General features: G+C 40.9%; 1 protein-coding gene across 2 annotated transcripts; it reads left to right on the forward strand.

The window, feature by feature from the left end:
• The first annotated feature begins 623 nt into the window (after positions 1–623).
• zfand4 (zinc finger, AN1-type domain 4) lies at positions 624–14,065 on the forward strand. 2 transcript variants are annotated; one of them, XM_036125841.1, is made up of 10 exons: positions 624–955; positions 3,569–3,869; positions 5,829–5,904; positions 6,460–6,527; positions 6,649–6,835; positions 7,485–7,626; positions 8,303–9,517; positions 10,327–10,381; positions 11,917–12,034; positions 12,981–14,065. In XM_036125841.1, the coding sequence occupies exons 2-10, from the start codon at positions 3,686–3,688 to the stop codon at positions 13,114–13,116; spliced, it is 2,181 nt and encodes a 726-aa protein (XP_035981734.1). In that variant the 5' UTR covers positions 624–955; positions 3,569–3,685; the 3' UTR covers positions 13,117–14,065. The 2 variants fall into 2 exon arrangements, with proteins under 2 accessions (XP_035981734.1, XP_035981735.1); XM_036125842.1 differs by having other exon boundaries at positions 624–844.
• The last annotated feature ends 7,221 nt before the right edge of the window (positions 14,066–21,286 follow it).

Consider the following 21,286-nt stretch of genomic DNA (forward strand, 5'->3'; position numbering starts at 1 on the left):
AGGCTGGATGAGAGTTAAAAAATGGAAAATCGGTGGCTGAGTCAAAGCCTGGATCTTGGTCTTACTGAGAGGCTGTGGCGTAACTTGAAACGGGTAGATCGCTACAAGAAGCATCTCAGTGAAAATATTTCATAAATTCTAAGACTGCCTTATAGGAAGGGGTGTCCCAACTTTTCCCTCAGCTGGAAAATGCATTTTGTCAATGTTTATTGGTAAAATGTTTGCCCATGTACAAGTGCAATTAAATCCCTTTCTTTGCCACAGAAGAACTTAGATTAGACCTCAATGTTTGAACATTTCATAATGAAGAACTGAATAGATATTGAGGTGTCCTAATTTCTTTCGCTACTTTACACAGTGCGGTGAAAAGGGTTTGTTTCTCTGGTGCTTGAAAGCAGCGTGATAGATTTATAGCCAAAATGATAGTGAGTCATTTTTAAATACTTTATCACAATGTTTTACAACATCCCTATTAAAAAATAATAACTTTATGTTCATGCAGTCAGTCCCTAATTAGTACAATTACTACAACAGACAGCATAAACTGGGAGGGGAAAAGGGGGTCAGTTGATCTGGGAATGCCTCGTTGCCCCGCCCACATGGCCTTTCCCTATTGGTTCGTTTTTTAATCAATCACCTTTGAGTCATGGAGGTGTTGTTTAGCCCCCTTTGACAGGTAAAAGATGTCGCCAACCAGCAGACAACGGCGGCGCTCACCGACCACTATGTGTCGGTCCGTTTCGTGAGCAGCTCTGACGGTCTGAACGTGATGTGGCTCGGTTCTGAAGGCAGCCTCGCCCTATTCGGCTACAGCAGACGGACGGAGCCGAAGCCCGTGTTGGAGGTAGCCTAGCAGCAGCAGCGGTCCGTGAAGGGAAGCCATTGTTTAAGTTGTTGGCTAACATGGCAACGGAAGCTAACGCTAGTAGCAGCGTCGGCTAGAGGGGACTCGCTGGTGAGTGGAGCTTATCAAGAAGGTTAATTCGGATAAAGGGCTAAAAGTATACAGTTAAACATTGAATGAAAAGAAACCCTCGTGTAAAACGTTTTTATTAACGCCAAGTGCTGAAAAAAAAACAATGACACGGACTGAACTCCATTCATCCCCCCCTCCTCCTCCTCCTCCCTGCTAGCAACATTTTTCATGTCTTCCTGCCAAGCCTTTAGTCGCTGCTGTTGTGCTGCGGCCGAGCCCCGCGCTGCCTTGGCATCGTCGTTGCTTTACAGTCATGGCAAATGATGGATATAGTTGTCTGTAAGTTGGCTAACATTGTTCTTTAGACAGCGGGCCTGTTTTCAGCAGCGGCAGCAGCGCCCCGTCCGTAACATGTCTGCGGCCTCGTCCCACCACCGAGACAAACACCGACAGAAAGTTCATCTACGGTGTTTGCGTTGACGTTTGCCTCATGAGAATAATTTTATTTCCTTCTTTTTCTTTTAATGTTTTTACCAGTTTTTAAATATTACCTTTTTTAAAACTGCAATGAGCTCAAAGTAGGTTTCCTGTGTGTTTTCCAGTCGCAGGGTTTGCCGTTTCTTTTGTGTGTTTTTTTTCTTTCTTTCTTTTTAATGTTAACGCCATTCAAAGGAGGGATGTGTTGTTAAAAATTTGAGCGTTTTTATTTTGGTAACTTTCCAACCAGATTCACTGGGAAAGTCTAGCTGTTTCCCACAGGTAGATTTTCAATAATCAAGAATCTTTTCTTATTTTGCATGTTATTTTTTAAAATGTATATCTGTGCTTTTTTCAAACTGCAACTGTTAGCTTTTTGTATTTATATAACTTCCATTATAGTTTACTCACTTCAAAAGCCCTCTGGGGGTAGTAAGCACATTTTGGTTGAAGGTTAAATATTATTGGGTTTAAGATAGATCGGTAATTATCTTTTTTTTTTCCGGTTGACAACCCAAGGAAGAAAAAATGTGCTCATGGTGGTAGTTATGTATCCAACAGAAAATGAAGGAAATGCATTACTGTATCCCTAACCTTTCATCTGATTGTGTTTTTTTTTTTCTATTAAACTCAAAGAGCCCCAACATTAGAGCTGCAAAATATTGACATTTTCATATTTATGTTGAAAACTGCCATGGCAATATCACTTTGCGATTAAGCCCATTTTCGTCACTCATTCATTTACTAATTTCTTTCTACCTCTGTGCTGTCCCTCTAAACTCTCCATGAGCGCATCTGTCGGCAAGATCTAGATCAGATGTGGGCATTAAAAGCAATTGAACAGCGTAAATCTGGCCAGATACATTAATGGCAAACGGAGCTCAAATGACACAGCAGCTGACCAAATATGGCTTCCAAGCAGGTTTTTGCAATTGCAGCGTTGCTCAAATTGACATTGCGATAACTATTATAATTCAATGTAATGTGCAGCTCTAATTGGAGTACATGCTCTTTGTTGAATCGTTTTTATAGACCAAAAATCCCCCCATTCTTTATTTAATGAATGAGGGGATGGGAGTAATTTTCATTTTAAATGTAGTTAAATTTCTAACCTGTTGATCACCCATGACAGCTGATCATGCAACAATCTATTGATTGTTGCAGCTCTAATTTTAAGTGTATTTGTGAGCGGTTCAAGCACCAATTTGCATTAAAAGGTGATTTGAGCATGCATATGACTAATTTCAAATGTTAAAATTAGGTTGAAGGCATGGGTGTTCTGGTCTACTGTCCTTATCGCTTATGTCATGTAGTATGTTGTTTTATTCAAGGGACACACAAGATGATCAGTGAGAGGCTTAGGTCAGCCGTGGGACACCTTACACCAAGAGGCTTATGTAGCACACCTGATCTTCTTGAATTTTGGCCAGGGACATGAATACTTTTACTGAATGTTTAATGAGAAATTTGCATCTCTTTGCTGCCAGAGGTATTACGCCTCAATTACACAACAATTGCACACAGTTTAAATCTCCCCAAGGAGCAAATTATTCTTTAAAGTGATTAAATTTTTTTTTATTACATGTTTTTAGTAATTGTTTAAAAATTAAATCAAGGAGGAGATGAACTTTGAATTAGTCGTGAAAACCTCGGCTGATGTGCGGGCTTTAAAGATGAGTAGATTTCCGGTCCTCCTTTAAGGTCTGAACTACTGATTTTTAAAGACTGTGACACAACTTGTGTGAACAAACTTAATAGGTGAATTAAAGCTGCTGTAAGACAATAAATGTGCTGCGGGTACCTTGAGAGTTGCCTCAGATCCAGCAGTAAAGAAACCAAAGCTGGTGTCCCTTACTGATCTCAAATAAAATGTCAGACGGCATCCATTCTGCTCGTGTATCTACAGCCTCGAAGAGGTGGACGTTTTCAGCTGCATTACACAAACGGGAGGAAAAGCGATGTTTTTCAGGCTTGGCCATCATCAGCCAGACCTTGTCACAGGAAAATTAGCCACTTTTTGTTACTGACCGATTGGTCGGTGCGTCACTTTTTAACAGCTTAATTCACAACCTTTATGATCCACCAACTGGACGCTCACACTACCCACTTAGGGAGCCGAGCAGACGTCCTGCACATCTGTGACAGATGTTTGTCGTGTGTTGTCTCTGCTCACAGCTGAGGTCGTCGTTCATGATGCGCGTCTGCGGCGAGATGGCAGTCCCCCTCCCCGTCGCCTTGGGTTAGCCTCGCCGCTCCGTCGCCCCGCTGAAGTGCGCCTGTCCTTCTCCCACGATGGCCAACAGGAAAGAGCCCCCTTTCTTCAACGACGACAGCGTGGGAGCGTTCCAGTATAAGCTTCCCTTCTACGACACCATGGAGCTGTTCATAGAGACCCTGACGGGAACCTGCTTTGAGCTGCGCGTGTTGCCCTTTGAAGCTGTCGTTTCAGTCAAAGCCAAGATCCAGAGGCTGGAAGGTACACGCCTCATTCATGCACTCTCCCCATGTTTCACTCTGCTTTTAAGAAAATGTGTATATTTGTTTTTACAAGTAACGTTGCACTTGGAACAAGTGATGTAAATTTGCTTCTTCTAGACTTTTTTTTTTTTTTTGGGGCACTGAAAAGTTTTTGAGCACATCACAGCCCATCAGCGCTGCCACAGGTCTGGGTCCGTATGAGTGACGCGTCCTAATTAAAAACCCCAGAATGAATGTTGCCTCTCAGTGCTGCGTGATAAAGCAGGAAGTGCTTTCAATTAAAATAGAAGAAATGGGAATGTGAATCGTAATTAAATATCAAAATTTACTTTCATTCGACATACACAAGTAAATGTTGGTCCGTTTACACTATTTGGCTTTTTAGAACATTTCTTTTTCTTATAACTTTATATATAGTTTTACACAGTATTGACACTATAAGAATATATGTATAACAGGATAAACAAAGATTCTCATTGCTATAATTATGTTACAGCGTAACACCTATTTCAGGTACAGTAATGGTATTTAACATTTAGGTTTTTTTTAGCCTTTCTTCGTATAGTCGACTTACAGACGGAAACTGATAATTAACATTTTAGAGTAACACAGTTGTAACTTGCTAATATACTTTGTTTATTTTGTCAGGCCTCCAGTTGACCACTTTAAAGACACTACCAGCCAACTATAGTTTTAAAACGGTGTTACCTTGATGAGCATGAGAGGTGGAGCGCTTTTTATTTTCCGGGCCAAAGTATTTCCAAACAGCCAGATTTATCTCTCCGTTAGCGAGGGAGAAATGTCGCAGCCTTTTCGTTTCTGCCAGTTGACCTGCAGTGCACAGCGTCTGGCCGCAGGAGAGCAACTTTCTTCTGGCGTTTATTCAAAATAAGCCGTAGGGACCAGAGGCGAGAATGTATTGGGGGTTTTGAAATGATTATGGCTTCTATCCTACATCGATGCCTTTTATTAGCCCGTACCTAGTGTAGACGGTGCGATGTGTTTTTCTGCAGATTGGTTCGTCTTCTAATTCAGTAAATTACAAATGGTAAAACTAGCCTGGAAACAGTTATTTTTGTATTCCAAATATTGATTTAAAGAATCTCATTTAAAGTCTGATTAAATTCATATATCATAATTGAATTGCTTGTTTTAAAAAAATTGATGTTGCCATAATACAGCCAATGTTAATGATGTTTACATTTTTCAATTCAGTTTATTTAACTAAGAGGCAATCTACATGTTGTCTGTCTGTGTCTTTGTCACTGTCACATCCAAATTTTCCCATTGCGGGAGACAATGAAGGAGTTTCTTATCTTCACAACTAGCCATCTTAAAGCGCTTTACAAAGTCAGTTCTGTCCAATCACAGATGGGTATGAAACCCAGCGGATGGAAGATTTTAACTGGTACGGCTAAAAAGCTAGAAATGGAGACGACAGAAACTGAGTTAAGATTTTCTGCACAGATTGAAGTAGAAATCTCTTGAATTGGTGTTATTTTATTATTTTAATCTGTGTAGGTTCTTGTGGTAGATCGTCGTGATCTACCATTTAAAATCCTTCCTGTTGCTTTAGTAAGGAAGTGCTTCATGTGAGAGCTTTCAGATGCTTCTCACCGAGCTCTGCAATAATATAACTACCGTTATTTTTATTTTTTATTTTATTTTTTTTTTAATCGAGGTTGTTTAAAAAAATATATATAATTATAATTAAATTATATAATTTGAACCTTTTTTTTAAAAATAAATAAATCAAATAATTGTTGTTGGGAATGGTTCTGTTTTCATGTTGTCTTATTCAGCAGATGCCATCTTTTGTCTTTAGGGGGCAGGCATGAGTCATTTATGGTTGTGTATGAAGGTCTTTCTCCGTTAGTCAAGCTAGCAAATGAAGTCTGAAGTGATCCTTGTGAACTTTGGTTGTTCTCTCTCCTCCCCTCTCTCTGACTGTATGAAGGTATCCCTGTTGCACAGCAGCATCTTATCTGGAACAATGTTGAGCTGGATGATGATCATTGTCTACATGATTATGGGTAAATCAACACTTCTGTCCTTTGGAGCCCTGACACCCGTGTCAAATCGCACCTTGTAACTTTAAAGTTTTTTTGCTAAATGTATTTTTAAAAGTTACTGTACTATTATCTGGAGGGGGGGGGGGGGCAGTGATTAATTCCAATTTTAAATATAGATGAGCCAAAAAAGTTGGAGCTGTCTCACCATGATGATGTTTAGAAAACTTGCTCTTCCACTTTGGTCATGTTGTGTTGCAGCATGCACCCCTTAGGGCTCTGCTGGCTGCAGCTGGTGGTATTTCTGTGTTTGGCACTTAATTTTTCACCTGAACAGCCTGTTGTGGAATCTTGCCAGGCTGTTTTATCACACTAAAGTATGCTTTTAGGTTTCAGAAACCTAAAAGAACCAGGCACACTTAAATTCCCACTCTTGTACTTGAGTTGCCCCAGATCTTTCCGCGTCCCTTGAAATGTTTGCTCTGAATCAGAGCGTTTAGCTCCCGTTCAGCTCAGATTTGCATCAAATGTGTTGTTTTTTTGTTGTCGTTATGTTAAATGTGTTTTTTATTGTTACAGAATTGCAGAAGGCTGCACACTGAAACTTGTTTTGGCCATGAGGGGAGGCCCAATTAACACCAGGAGGGGTAAGGCCTTCCAAAGATCTTAGTTATTTACCTTTTTTTTTTTTTTTTTTTTTTTTTTAGATTGATAGAGTAGACACTTTCCTGTTTTCAATCACATAATCCCTCTTGCTTCTTTTGTCAGTAACCTTGGAGGATCCTGTCAAAGAAGTGGCTGACCTGATGGAGAGCACGAAGGAGGAGGTTTGGGACAAGAATCAAGCAAACAAGCAGGTCACGTTTGTTGTGTATCGTGAGGGCGAACAACTGAGCTTCTTCCGAGTGGTTGACAGGGGAGATGGGACCCTGACTCCCCTGTCTGAGTCTATAAGGTTGGTTTTGTTGTTTTGGCACTGTTTGAATCTGTCCAAATACTAAATGGAGTTTTCTGCTCAATAAATTCTTGATTAAACCCTGATAATGAAGCTTGTCTGCAGCAGGAAAGTGTCACATTCCAGAGCTAAAAACATTCATCTAAGCAGATCAGCAAATTTAACTTTGCTGTTAACAAAGTTAATTGTACATTATTGATTCATTAAGGCATCCAGGTGTTTGTCAGAATCTGTTTGCAGCCCAAATTTATTCATGATCTTTAAAAAGGTGTTTAATTGAAACCAGCGGAAACCCTATTAAAATGCGAACGACCCAATTCCCAAATAACAACCCAGAACCCACTACTGTCAAACAACTTTGTTTATTTATGATGTGTGAATAATATGTTTTAAAGAAAAGGGCAGTTCACTACCAAATCATCAGTTATCTTCAGACACCTTGGCACGTTATGCACAGTTTTCCCTCACTTACGTTCCAGGACCCTGCAGAGATCCTTTAGGGCAGAGATGCCACACCCAGACCTTAAAACAACTAAAATGCTGCCAATGCCATGACCACATGCTTCAGCAAACTGGCTTAACTGTGTTTGGTTTGATGTGTTTGGTCAGATAAGTGACTGGGGGTGTTTTTGCTCTCGGTGTGTTCCAGCGGTGGCTCGGTCTACAACATGTACACCGAGGAGGATGGAGAGAGCGCTGCAGCTGCACAGCATTGCCTAGAGAACTCCATCACCATGACTAAAATGAAGCTGCTCAAAGCCAAGATGGAGGACATGAACCTTAATAAAAAGGTACTGGGACCAGAAAAGCTGTCTAAATGTAAATAGAGGTGTATATCTGAGGCGTGGAAACGTCAACATACCGTATACACTTGTAATTGTAAAGAATGAGTGTTAATGTAAGTCCACTGATCAAAGAAAATTCAATATAAAGGTTCTGGCCTGAGTCCACGTGGGCAGGAGTTTTAGACATTTCATGCTAACTGATGCAAAGTCCCTTAATCAGTGAGAATGCTATACAGCAAATTCTTCCAATTCTTCTAATTGTTCTTAATCTTCAAATTTTTCAAATTCCTTCAAATTTTTTGAAAATTTTCACATTTTTCAAAATTCTTCAAGTTTTTCAAATTCCTTCAAATGTTTTCACATTTTTTTTTAAAATTTTCAAATTCTTCAAATCTGATTTCAATGTTTTCTTCATCTTCTGCTCAATCATTCTGCAGATTAGCATTCTCACTCGCTGTTACGCAGGAACAGCTTTTTCTAGTTAGTTTTACATCTTTATTGAAAGAGAACCAAGTTGTTTATGATGTTGGTGTGTCATTAAATGTAGAGAGAAACTGAGCTTCAGTGGCATTGCACATGTCTGTCTCTGTTTTTACTCGTGATCAGATGACAAATGATGTAAAATCAATGACCTTGAACATCCATCTGCTAAAATTTGCACGTCTCTTGCTCTGTCTTCCAGAAGTCTGCAAAAGTAACTCCGCTGGTTCCTGCTGACCCACATCCGGGCTCCGGCGCCCTTGGACCTTCCAGCGCACAACACCTTCACCGCCTCTTTCGCTCCCTCCCACAGATCAACCAGCCTTGGCAGACAAATGCCCCCCTACCTTCTATCGTGGAGCCCAAGTCTACGTACCCCTCTCCTCCCCCCGCCGCCGCCGCTGCTGCCCCCTCGGCCCACGTGACCGTCCACAGGCGCTCCCCTCCTTCTTTCCCATCATCTTCGTGTTACATGCTTCAGGAGGAGGAGCCGTGGGAGCCATGCCCGCCGTTCGCCAAGATCCGCCCCCCTCCCAAAGTGTCCCGAATGGACATCGGCAGCAGACTGATGAAAGACTGCGTCTACCCTCAGCTCCCGCCGCTCTGCACGAGGGGGGCTTCTGAATCCCCCTTCGACCCAGTTGAGCCTTCCGTGGAGGCAGTGGGGCTTAGCATACTGGAGGAGCCGGTCGGACTTGTTGTCCCGGCACAACCCGGGGCATCGTTTGGAGAACTGTCAGACCCCCTGAGTTTGGATATGTCCATCCAGCATGAGGGGGGGCATCAGACCATAGACGTGGGGGCTCAGCACCAGCTGCCGCACTCCCCCTCCCCGCTCTGTCCCTGGACTCTCGGCGCCAGCGACGCGCTCCACAGCCGAGCTGAGCCGACCCAGCTGGGCGCGTCGGTGCATATCAGCCCTCCTCCTCCGTTACCTGCGTCCCCGTCGCCGTCCGCGTCCAGCAGACTGTTCTCTCAGCCTTTTGATTCCACACTTTGTATACAAGCACAGTCCTCAGCCAAGCCAGGCAACATGTCCCCCCATCCTCCGGCCTCCTTATCCACTCATCCAGCGCGCCTTCGCGGGGTCAAAGTAGAGTCACCCGGCAAGCGGCCGGAGCTCATCTCTAAGAGGGAAGCACGAGGCATCACTAAGATTGTAAACCAAGCCTGTAAGGAGCCAGCCGGCTCGCTCAGCAACTCCGAGCTCTTTGCGTCTCTCTCCAGCAGAGCGCCGGACCACGGCGGCAGAGACGGCCTCGGGAAGGGTCTCGGCTTTCCACTGACGTTACCGCCCGCCGCCCCAGGACAGAGCGGCCTCGGCTCCAGGCTGCCAGCCATCCCCACCAACAAGTTTCTTCAGGAAGACCTCTTCAGGCCGATGTCGCCTCTGCGCCGAGCTGCAGCTTCTTACAGGGTGAGCTCACACCAACGCTGCTGTTTGTCTGACATCTACACTGACGTACATCCTTCTGTTCTTTTAACTTCCTGTATTTGCCCCTTTGCTCATTTGTTTCCCTTCCCTTGTACTTTGTCATTCCTATTTCCATTTTGTAACCTTGAACAAAACATTTTTATTCTATACAGTTAATCTTTTGCAGATTGATTTTGTTTTTGTGTGTAGAAAAGTGTTTTCATGAATTATTGACCAACTTAGAGCTGCACAATAAATGAAATGGAAATTGTCATCAAAGTTTTAAATTGGTGCAAAGTGAAATATTTGGTGAAATCATTCCCTGATGATATATTTGCATGCTCAATGATCAAATTACATATTTACTTGTATTTTTTTGAAAACATTGCATTATAATCTAGTTCATTTTTATGTTTCGGATTCCCGTTTGGTCTGATTGTTAAAATATTACACAAATATAAATAAGGAGCTCTGATCAAACCAAAACAGCTCTGAGAAACTTCTACCTTGGAGTCATGAACCCACATTTCTTCCTAAATAGACAATCGGATTATATAAAGTTACTTTATATTGACTGTACAACGCATCCCATTGGCTGGCGTAAAAAGTTACACGATTATTCCCATTTTACACCTAAAAAAAAAAACATCTGATTCAAAATGACCAGCACTACAAAAATATGAAATAACCACCACTTTGTTTAGTGAACTATAGTTTTTTTTTTTTTTTTTTTCTTTCAACATTTTAGTTATTTAAAAGCTGATCACAGCTGTTCTTTCTGTTCTCTAAAATGTTTCTTGTTGCTTCTTCAGACCAATAACTGTCTTGCATCAGCTGGAGGAGTCATGAGTTCATTCGGGACAGTAGGTAAGGTAGACTTCCTTCACTGGTGGGGATCAATGTGCCACCATCCGCTAAATGTTTGGAGTCTCCCCAAGAAAATGAATTTATTAGACTGATAAGACATTGTTTTCCCTTTCTGAAGCCTAACATGTTTTGATTAAAATATATATATTTTTTTATCTGATTTTATTCGGCTTTGATGGAAGACTTTCTCAATGGGACTTTTCTGCTGATGCCCCCGTTCAGATTTCTATGGCCAATTGTAGATTTTGCAGTTTTTGTGGATCTTTGACCTGCTGGCACTGATTTAGGTTGGGTCTTAATTTCTCTTAACATAACTTGTCCTAAAACATTTATTTCCTGCCTTCTGGCTGATAATAATTGACAGTTATTAAAATTGGAAGCAGAGGTAAGAGATTTCCCATCTCTGGAAAATAGTCTTGCACTTATTTAAAACGATCTTCAGCTAACCTTTTAAACTTATACTCTGTATACTTTAGACTCCTACTTTAAGTGGGGGATTTCCTAAAGGCTGCTAAAATGATCAATTCATCTTGTTCCATGACGGAGAGGTTAAACCTGCTCATTTTTATACCTAGAAATACTCGAATATGTAACAACCAAAACTGCTGATGTATGGCTGCTACAGCTCTATCGTAGGAGACTTTTTTTAAATCTTTAAATCTTTTTAAATCCTCCTTTCCGCAGTAGCAGTTTCTACACTGTGGGGTGTTGTGGTTGCTGTGGCCTGCTAGCATTAGGCATGGTGTTTTTCACTGTTTTGGGGGAAAGAAACTAAATTAGAGCTACTAACCTGCCAAATTCTCTCGCCATCTGTAGACAAATCTAACGTTTGGATGCAAAAACAAGAATATAGAGGGAATAAGCCTGGGGGCCTAATAGCAGAATGTAAAAAGCTTATAAAATAGGAAAAATTTAGCTTATGCTGAAAGGCGAGGTGATAAATGATCAAAACAAATCAAGGACTAACGAGGGAAGTTTACCTAAATGATAAATATATTGCAGTTATTATCAGTTTTTCGTGCGTGTTGTCAACATCTATTTCTCCTGTTTACAGCTGAAGGAAACTGCTGCTTTCATTTCACACGATGCCTGAAAGCTCTGAAGAGACAGATATGCTTATTGTTGTTTTTATTGGTCACTTGTGTTGCACTAACCGTTATACTGCTTTATCGGTGAGATGGATCTAGTAGGTGCTAATTTAATGTCTGAGGGGTTTCTTAAACGTGCGAATTAAAGCCTAAACAAGCTCCCAAATATGTTGTTGTCAACAGAGACTTGATGATTTATGTTCATCTGCATGTTCAGCATCGCTCTAAAATTAAATTTGCTCCTACTATTTGAATCACTGTGCTTAACATCTGCTGATAAACTGTCAAATTAAAGTGCATGCTGTATTTATTTATTTATTTTTTTAATTTTTTTTAGAAAGACGACTGAGTCTAGATTTATTTTTTATCACAAGTTTTTTTGTTTTTAATTTGACGTGTTTCAATTTGCTCTGACTTGCGTAGATAACATGTTGATTTTGCTCTCAGGCACTCCGACGTACCACCTACCTCCTGTCAAGGCCCCGACTGGCACCAAGAAAAAGAGCTCAAAGCACTGCTTCCTTTGTGGCAAAAAAACTGGACTAGCCACCAGTTATGAATGCAGGTACAAGTCCCAGATCCATTTCTGCTCCTCGTTTAAACATTAATATCCTTTTTTTTTTTTTCCCACTGTTGGTCTTGAGGCAAGTTTTTTTTTTTTTTTTTTTTTTTTTTTTTTTTTTTTTTTTTTTTTTTTTTTTTTTTTTACTACAAAGAGATCCTCCCCTTGTTCTCTTTTGATATGTCATAATGCCTAAAAATTTTCCGTTGTGGCTCAGTTCCAGCTGATTGCCCACAATAATTTATATTTATTTCCCAGACAGACATCAAGAAATGTATTAACAAAAAAAAAAAAAAAAGCTAAAGAATGCAGCCAAAAGTTGAACAGTGATGGTGCCGAGTTTGGAAACCAGGCATAAATGCATAAATTTCCCACTCAAGACAAAAGCAATGTTATCAAATTGTGTTTAAATCTGAATTTACAAAATATGCATTTGCTATTTGCTGTGGGGTTAAGGGGAAAGTTTTTCAGTTCTCTAAGCTGCTGCTCTCAGACGTTTCTAACTACCCGGCACCCTGTGGAGGGATTTAAGTGATTTGTTACAAGCAAAGTCTGCCCATAGTTTACCACAGGAGCAAAATAAATGCTAGTAGCAAGAAATGACCCTAACCTGTTGGCTGCATGCAGGTAGGAATCATTTCTTCTCCGCTTTGAGCAGCATTGTTGCTCTGAGCTGCACAGGTGCAAGTCCTCCCAGCTGCTGCGTCATGAGAAAGCTTTGCACTAGCTAGCCATGCAGTTGTTCTGCAAGTCTCTACAACCAATCGGTCTGCGATTTACTCCCATTTTTATTCATGCGTTTTACTATTGCCTCAATATGGCCCAGACAGAGGGGGAGGGGGCGTTGTAATGGCAGCTTAACATGCAGTGGGATCGTTTGGAGAAAGCGAGGAAGCTATGAAATGGAGTTTTAGCTTACTCATTGCAATATATTTTTATTTTTTTTCAGGTGCGGGCACAATTTCTGTGCCACCCATCGTTACGCGGAGACGCACGACTGCTCGTATGACTACAAGACTGCTGGGCGGAGGTTCCTGCAGGAGACCAATCCTCTTATCAGTGCTCCCAAGCTACCTAAGATCTAGACGGCACAACCGCTCACAGGAGACTGGCTGGCTGGCTGGAGGAGGACAACGTCAACGAACTGGGTGGGGAACAAATGTTCTGCAAGGACGTTTTAAAAAGAAACACTTACACCACTGTGTGCTTTTTTTTATTTTTTATTTTAATCTGCCAAGGTTGCTTAAAATTTTAATAAATACTCTGTATAATCAAGTGTGGAACACGTGAGAGTGGACTGAAATGGCACAGAACTAATTATCACCTTTTGACAATGTGAAAATATTTGTCTTTTTCTATTTCTCAGTTTATTCCTTTTTGTCTTTAAAATAAACTTTGCATGTATGTAGGTAGTTTTTACTCTGTATATCTGCTGCACGTTTTGTTACTTTATAATTTTTTTCCCATTAGGACCGCTGTTGACTTTATTTGACAAGTCTTAAAACAGATGCACTTTAGAGCTATATTTCTACATCTAACTTTACTTCTTAGTGGGGAAGGCTGCATACATTTCTGTGCTTGTTTCATGAAGTGTTATTATCCAGATTTTTATATTCTATACATCTAAATGTCTTCTCTTTTTTTTTTTCCTTTTTTTTTTTTTTTTTTTTTTACTGGGCACGTAAATGCATCATTTATCTTTTTCTGTTGAAAGAACAGTCAACCCACGTACTGATGAAATACTCTGATATTTATTAATTAATGGTACTTATTTAAATAAAGGCTGTTTTTGAAATGGTAAGTATGCAATGTATGTAAGTGTGAATGTCAGTAACTTGTCCACTTGTTGATTAAACTGTAGTAGAATGGGGTAGGTTATGGTATTTGTGTCTACAGTGAGGTGGCTGCCATTAAAAAAAAAAATGTTTTTTAAATTTTTTTTTTTATTATAATTGCTTCGCTGTTGCAAAAAATGCTAAACGCTGGTTAAGTATCTCCAGGGGTTTAATCTAATAAAGTTTCCTTCCATTTAAATTCATAGTCTTTAATTTGTATAACCTACTATACTAAAGAAAAGGAAACGCTGATTTCCTTCACTTACAGAAAGTAGTATAAATTCCTCTTAATTTCTTAAAGTGTTAAGAATGACTTTCTGTTCCTCATTACAGCCAGTCATAAGTGTTTTGATCCGCGTCACTTCTCATCTTAACAATATTTCCACTAACGGCTGAGATGAGCTGCTTGGTGTCGTTTTTTTTTTGTTTTTTTATATATATATATATAAATATATATATATAAAAATCCCGTTCTTGACGTAGACCCTTGACTGGTTTCTCAGCACTCAGCTTTATATACCAATAAACCGGTTAAACGCTGGAACTCCCGCTTTGCTAATTTAAGCCAGAGGATGGCTTCATTAAAGCTGGGTCACCTCTTAATGATGGGGAAGTTATGATTTTACCGTCCAATTTATGTTGATCTGCAGCAAGTGTCTCAACCAGCAGATGTGTAAGCCTCTTCAGCAAAGTGTCAATTTTAGATCGTTATAAATTTGAACACTGGAGCCATTTTCTCCACATGGTCAGAATGCTCTAAATTCAGTTCTTGTAGAATGATGTGGAACTCCATAAAAGCTTTGTCCCCGTTTGTAAGACAGGAGGGCAGATGAATACTCGTCCCTATGCACACATATAAAGAGCAGATAAATTACTTAGTAGACTAAATCTGTTGAACCCACCAGGGGTTACACTACGAAATGGGAACTAAAAGTAAGTAAAACCTTTAAATGAAAGTATTTTTTTTCCTTGATTTGAGCAGGTAAATCAGAGTAATTGTCAAATTAGTATTTTTATGCCTATAATAAGATTATTTACATATCCTGCACTTGAAATAAGATTGAGATGAATTGTTCCCATACTAAGTGCAAAAATCTTGTCATTGGCAAATAGTCTGATTTACTTGCTATAATTAAGGGAAAATATACTAATTTTAAGAAAATTTTCCTTTTAGTTTAGTCTTTTTTTTTTTGCAATGAACACGTTTTTTTTTTTCGTCGTCATTTTTTTAAGTGAGCATCTCTTATTCTCTCTGGATGCTTTTCCTGTGCTTCAGACAAACCTTGACCGGAGATGCGTCTCGGTGTCTTTATCCTAAATTTCCTCCTCCATCTTGTCTGGCTTTGATCCGCTGTAATTGGACCGTGCCGCAGATCCGTCCGGAACCCTGCTTGTTTTCCCTCAGAAGATGAATGCATCTCAACATGGCGCAGGCCACCCTTTTTCTTATTCAAAGGAGTTTCACCCCCAGCTGAGTGGTTGGAGTAAATCACGCTGTTATTTATCCATTTTCATCTCAGTAGCTTTTCAGTCATGGGGAAAGCATGAAAATGCATTTTTTTAATTGAATAAAGCATGCAATTGCAAATGATTCGAAGTCCTAAAACCAAAGTCATTAATGTAGGAGTCACTGATTGGAAAAATGAGAGGGCAACACTTAACACAGCTGGCAAACAGGAAATGTACAGCATGTTAGGAGTGTCACTGTCATGAGTGGATTGTGTTTTCCTCAGTGGCTCAGGGAACACCCAGGACACATGGCACCTCGGTCTGAGCTGTTTTTTTTTTTCTTTTCCAATCACTGTGTTGCACAAAAACACACCAGTCTGTCGTCTGTTCTTAGAATTTTGTAGCTCTAAGTGCAGCAAAGCAACATTTTTGCAAAGAGTGAAAACAGTGTTTGGTTTTCTAAACATAGCTTTCAGGAGAAGCCGTCTTGCTCTGTGATCAGGGTGGTGGTTCCCTTCCAGAGTTGCCAGCCTGTGTAGATTTGATTAGGATTTCCATTAAGCACAACGTTGGTGATTTCCCATTTAATTATAAACCCGGCGCTGCACGAGCAGGCAGCCAATTTCAGCTGCTCCCTCTCAGCCCTGAGATTTTCTTTTTTAAATATGTTTTTGGGTGTGTCTTCCTGTTTTTTTCCCCGCATTTCTTGTGCACACTATGGAGCTGACCGTTTGGACAACGTTTTTATTTTATTTTATTTACAGCATTTGAGCTTTGAGAAGCCCATGTTCACAGAGCATTCTGCATGTAGGATAAAAATATTAACTTCGGTCTCATCGGCCAGAACAACCTCTTTCACATGCTTGTGGCAAGCTGCGAAGGGGAATTATGTCTTTCTTTCAACAGTCCAACAACACTGACACTCTTCTACAAAGGCCAGTTTTGTGGAGTTCACAAGAAATAGTTGTCTGGTTGACAGATTCTTTCCACTTGAGCTTTAGGCCTCTGCAGCTCCTCCAGAGTTACGATGAGTTTGTTTGCCCCTAGCATGGTTGATGTTCTCCTTGTCTGGTCTGTGATGTTAGGTCAATGTGCACTCTCAGACATTTCTTAAGTAGTCATAGTCAGTCTCTCAACACAACTACCATAAATGTCAAATTAGCAGATGGTTTTTGTAAATGTATTTCACAAAAAGAATTAAGGTTGTTGTCAGGGTTTTGTTTACCGATGAACTCAGGACGCACACACGGGACTAAAAGTTTGAGTTTTTATTGAAGGAAGTATGCTGGGTGGTGAGTGATGAAGACCAGAGGTTCAGGACTGCAGAAGGTCAGGGATGAATGTGATGGCAGGAGCTGACGGCCCGGAGACAGAGAGTCCACACTTGCTAGGCGCAGCTCGGCTAGCAGGCCTCAAAGCACTCGGGTTAGCAGTTCATTGGAGACACCAGGGCACAGAGCTGAGCTTCACCAGGGCGGCTAGTCAGGTTAGCAGAACTTGAGAGACACCAGGGCACAGAGCAGAGCCTTTCCAGGATGGCTAGTCCAGTTAGCAGTTCTCTGGAGACACCAGGACACAGAGCAGAACCTCTCCAGGAACAAACAGTGAACGAACAGTCTTTAGAGTGACTGGCAGGACTAACCTTAACAACAGGAGCAAAACAAAGCTTCCAAGGCAAAACAGGGACTGGCATGGAGAGGTGTGGAATGATGACGGCCCAGTGCTGAACTGAAGGCAGAGGCAGGTTTAAATAGAGCACTTCACAGGTGGAACCAGGGTCTGGCTAATTGACAGGTAAATGATAACAGGTGTGACTGACTGCTGAGGAGGTGAAGTGAAAAATGACAGAAAATAACTGATGACTGAAAACTAACAATAAATAAAGTCAAACCTAACCCAAAAGAGATGAAAAAATGAAAATAACAGAAAAACAAAGCCAAACCAAAACTCAACCATGACAGTTGTAAGGTAGAGAAAGGGGATGTCTAAATGTAGCCACAGATCTATGGAGTGATATGATGGTCAGCGTTATAAATGAATGTGACCTAATTGTGTGAATAGTTGAACTAAATGGGGTTAACCCCAATAAATTTGTTTAAGTAGTAGTTATTCACATTCGTGTGTCTGTGTTTTTCTTTTTAATGTTTTTTTAAATCTTGTTTCAGGAATGCTTGTTGCCCATGTATTGTTCTACTACTACTACTACTAATAATAATAATAATGAGAACATTATTATTATTATTATTATTATTATTATTATTAGTAGTAGTAGTAGTAGTAGTAGTAGTATTTACCAATTAGGTAGCTTCTAAAAACAGTTTACACTTGTTTTTATTTAGGTGTATCAGACAAAGTTACTGAAATTCCCTAGAAAACCTGATAATCTGATACCCCCATATAAAACCCCAAGAAAATGCACTCACGTATGTAGTTGTGACAGCAAAAACTGGAAAAATTCAAGAGGTACTAACACATTTGTCTGCCACTGTACATAAAATACTGCGTTTAACTAATTTATGTGTCCAGTGCACCAATTAGAGCCTTAAAACTCTTCCCTGTGAAGTTTTCCTGTGTTGGCATAATAAGGAACAGCGGTTTCAGCTGTAAACCGACACAGTACACAGACTAATGAAGCCGTAATAAGATTTGTTTTCACTAAAGTAATTATTCGAGAATCCGACAAAACAAGCAGCGTTTGTTTCTGCTGTAAACTCTCCTTTCATCTTCCATAAATCTAAAACCATTTGCAAAAAGCCAGCCAACATGCGGCCGAGTCATTATGGATGTGTGATAGCGCGATACAAGCGGCAAACCTTACCAGTCTGACAAGACCAACGCGCAGGGTTGGAAACACGTATGCTTGGAACATCGTTAGGATTCCTGCAACATTGTCTCACCAGCCTCACCTTTACCCTTTACATCCTGACAAACCAGGTGACCTCATCTCCTTCTCCACATGGACTCCCAATCTGCCTTTTCCTCTCCAATGAGGCCTGTTTACAGGACTTGGCACGTTGAGTTCCTGCTCTTACACCATCCATTCTTCCCAGATAAGCACACGCCTTGGTCTAATCAGTCTCAGCCATATTAAATAACAAACAGGGTTTGTTAAGATGGGGGGAAAACAGCAAGCACAGGGGGATGGTAATTTAACGTTTGCCTGTAAGAAGGGGTGGAATCGGCCTTCAGAAGCTGGATTTCTGTCGCCTGAATGTGGCAAAAATGCTGTTTTAGTATCAAGAGGGGACAGCCGCTCTTCATTCGCGAGTTTCTCCCACATTTAACACACGAGCCTTAATCCTCCGTGGCCTCACAGAGCGACGGCCTTCTGTATCTCTCTGACGCAGAGACACATGCATGACAATTTCGCAAACTCGCTCCTGAGGTGCCCACTTTGTCCGGGCGGAGCACAGAGGCTCCGTTGTGCGACCCCAAGGGCGGCGCGGCAGGCAGTGCATCAGTAATAAGCCCAAACACAATGACAGGTTTCTCAGAGACAGAGCCGAGGCTCTGAGGAAAGCGGCGGAGAAGTGAGCCTCTGCCGACATGCGGCTCTCTGAGCGAGGGGCTCTCTTGGTGTGGCGTTACAGGACATGTGGCGATTCACTTGAGCGAGGAGAGTCGCACAATACACAGCGGGTCATTCACGGTCTGAATTAATGACCGCTGCATCAGAGTTCATCAAAAAATCGTCAACAGCTCCTTCAGTATTCCTCTTCTGTCTGCTGGCTATGAGCAAATGTATGTCAGCCTGTGCCTCTAGTGGTGGTTCTGGACCAAATGGACCAGGGTGGGGTCAGTGATTTTTTTCATGAGGGCATAGAACAAAAGAATATTAAAAAAACAGGGCAATATTTCACCATTTTATATATTAGCTGATCTCACTTGTTATATAAATGAGCAAACTGGAACTGCATGTCGCAGAGCCCTGATCTAGCAGATAAAAACTGTCCCTATCTCAATATGGCACAAGCTAAAATGCAACACCATGATTTTGAAATCATCGTTAAAGTAAAACTATAAGGTTGAAAAAATGATAGTAGTTCAAGGGACCAATCAGTTACAGCTTATGTGTCATATCATCATGAAAATTTTAATTTAATATTATGGCTTCAGTACAGGGGGCATAACAGTTCTACTGGGGCACTGGGCCCTCCTGACCCCCGTCTAGAACCGCCCATGGCAGGTGGAAACTTAAATTTGATACAGCTCTAAAAGTAACTGATCTAATTATATGATATGTTAAAAAAAAAAAACAATAGAGAGTCTGAAACTTTGCTTTTTCACAGGTTTTTTTTAAACCACAAACACAAACCTGAATGTATGTGATGCACCAATACAAAGCAGCACATGATTGTAAAGTGGAAAGAAAACGATACCTAGCTTTGAACGTGTTTTACTAATAATTAATCTGATACCCCTGAATGAGATCTTCACATCTAATTGCCTTCAGAAGTCACCTAACTTGTAAACGGAGTCCACTTGTAACTAATTTAGTTATGAGCCTGTTCTGTGAAGGCCTCAGGGGATTGGGAGAGAGAGCTGGTGAACAAACAGCATCACGAAGACCAAGAACACAGCAGAAAAAGGTCAAGAAGGAAGTTTAAAGTCGGCTTGGGTTAAAAAAAAAACAGAATCCCAAACGCTGATTATTTCAGAAAGCATTGATCAGGCCATGGTAAGAAAACAGAAAGACAATGACATGACTGCAAACCAACCAGGACATGACCGACACGGAGAAGATTGCTCGGTGAAGCACCGAGTAACGCTGGAAGGGCTGCACAGATCCATAGCTTACCCAGGTGAATGTGTCAGCAGAACAACTAGTGTTTGTTGAGCCCTCCACTCATCAGCCATTTGTGGAAGGGTGGCAAGCAAAACGACGTGTAAAATGCCGTTTGCCATTCGGAAGAAGGTGCTCTGCTCAAATGAGACTAAAATGTAACTTTTCTTCACAGGAGAGATGGACATCTGACGCTGCACATCAGCCTGAACACACCATCCGCACGATAAAACATGGTGGTGGCAGCATCATGCTGTGGGAATGCTTTTTCTTCGGCAGGGACAGAGAAGTTCAGAATGTATGAGGATGCAACTAAATACAGGGAGGTTCTGGAAGAAAACAGTTTAGGAGCTGCTGAAGTATTTAGAAAGGGTCACCTTGCAGCAGGACGACCCTTAACATGCCACCAAATACACACGTTTATATGTTTTTGTCGCTTTTGTCGCTGTCTGAAGTATTGTTTTCCATTTTTCTTTTACAAATTTCTGAGCTTGGGGATTTGCGTCTGTTTGTGTGTTTTCTGTCCTCTCAGCCCACCCCGTGAGTATTGCAGATGGCCGCCCTTTCCGCGTCGAGTTCTGACAAAAGCTCATTCCTGGGAACCGTGGGTTCTCCTTTCTACTGTTTCTCATTTCTGCTTACTTTTCTTAATGGAAGACTGAATCATTGTAAATATTTGCTTGAATCTGTGGACTTTCTTCACAGACTTTTTCTTCTTCAGTTTTTCTCTTTTTTAAAAAAAAAACAAAACAAACTGTTGTAACCATAAACACTGAATCTGAAAGTATTTAACCACATAACACAAAGACCACAGCTTTGATTAAACATCATTGAGGTGGAATAAGGTGGGCTGAATTGCTGTGTTTAACTGACTGTGTTGAATTAAATAGATTGCAAATGGACAGAAAGAGGATTAATTAAGTGATTTATTTCCAGCTGAACAGAGCAGTGAACAAGTAGATTTGAACTGGAGCTGCTCTTCAAAGTGCATTGCTATGGGCTGCAAGAGCCTGCAGGCCGTAGCAGAGCGTGAACACTTTTGGTCGATTTCATACATCACAAACTACAAAAGTGTTGCACTTTTTCCCCACCACAAAGCAAATACAGATGAAGATGCAAAATGATTGCGTATCAAAAACCTGTAAAAAGTCTCTGCGGGGGGATATTTTTTTTTTTATAATTTTTTAC

Source organism: Fundulus heteroclitus, chromosome 22 (assembly GCF_011125445.2).
Source record: "Fundulus heteroclitus isolate FHET01 chromosome 22, MU-UCD_Fhet_4.1, whole genome shotgun sequence".
Lineage (NCBI taxonomy): Eukaryota > Metazoa > Chordata > Actinopteri > Cyprinodontiformes > Fundulidae > Fundulus > Fundulus heteroclitus.

Bases quoted from the DNA above. Each gene is read 5' to 3' on its own strand.
- zfand4 (XM_036125841.1), top strand. From the start codon at position 3,686: ATGGCCAACAGGAAAGAGCCCCCTTTCTTCAACGACGACAGCGTGGGA. The intron at 6,528-6,648 runs GTAAGGCCTTCC...TTCTTTTGTCAG, and splicing joins CCCAATTAACACCAGGAGGG to TAACCTTGGAGGATCCTGTC. The intron at 7,627-8,302 runs GTACTGGGACCA...TCTGTCTTCCAG, and splicing joins ACATGAACCTTAATAAAAAG to AAGTCTGCAAAAGTAACTCC.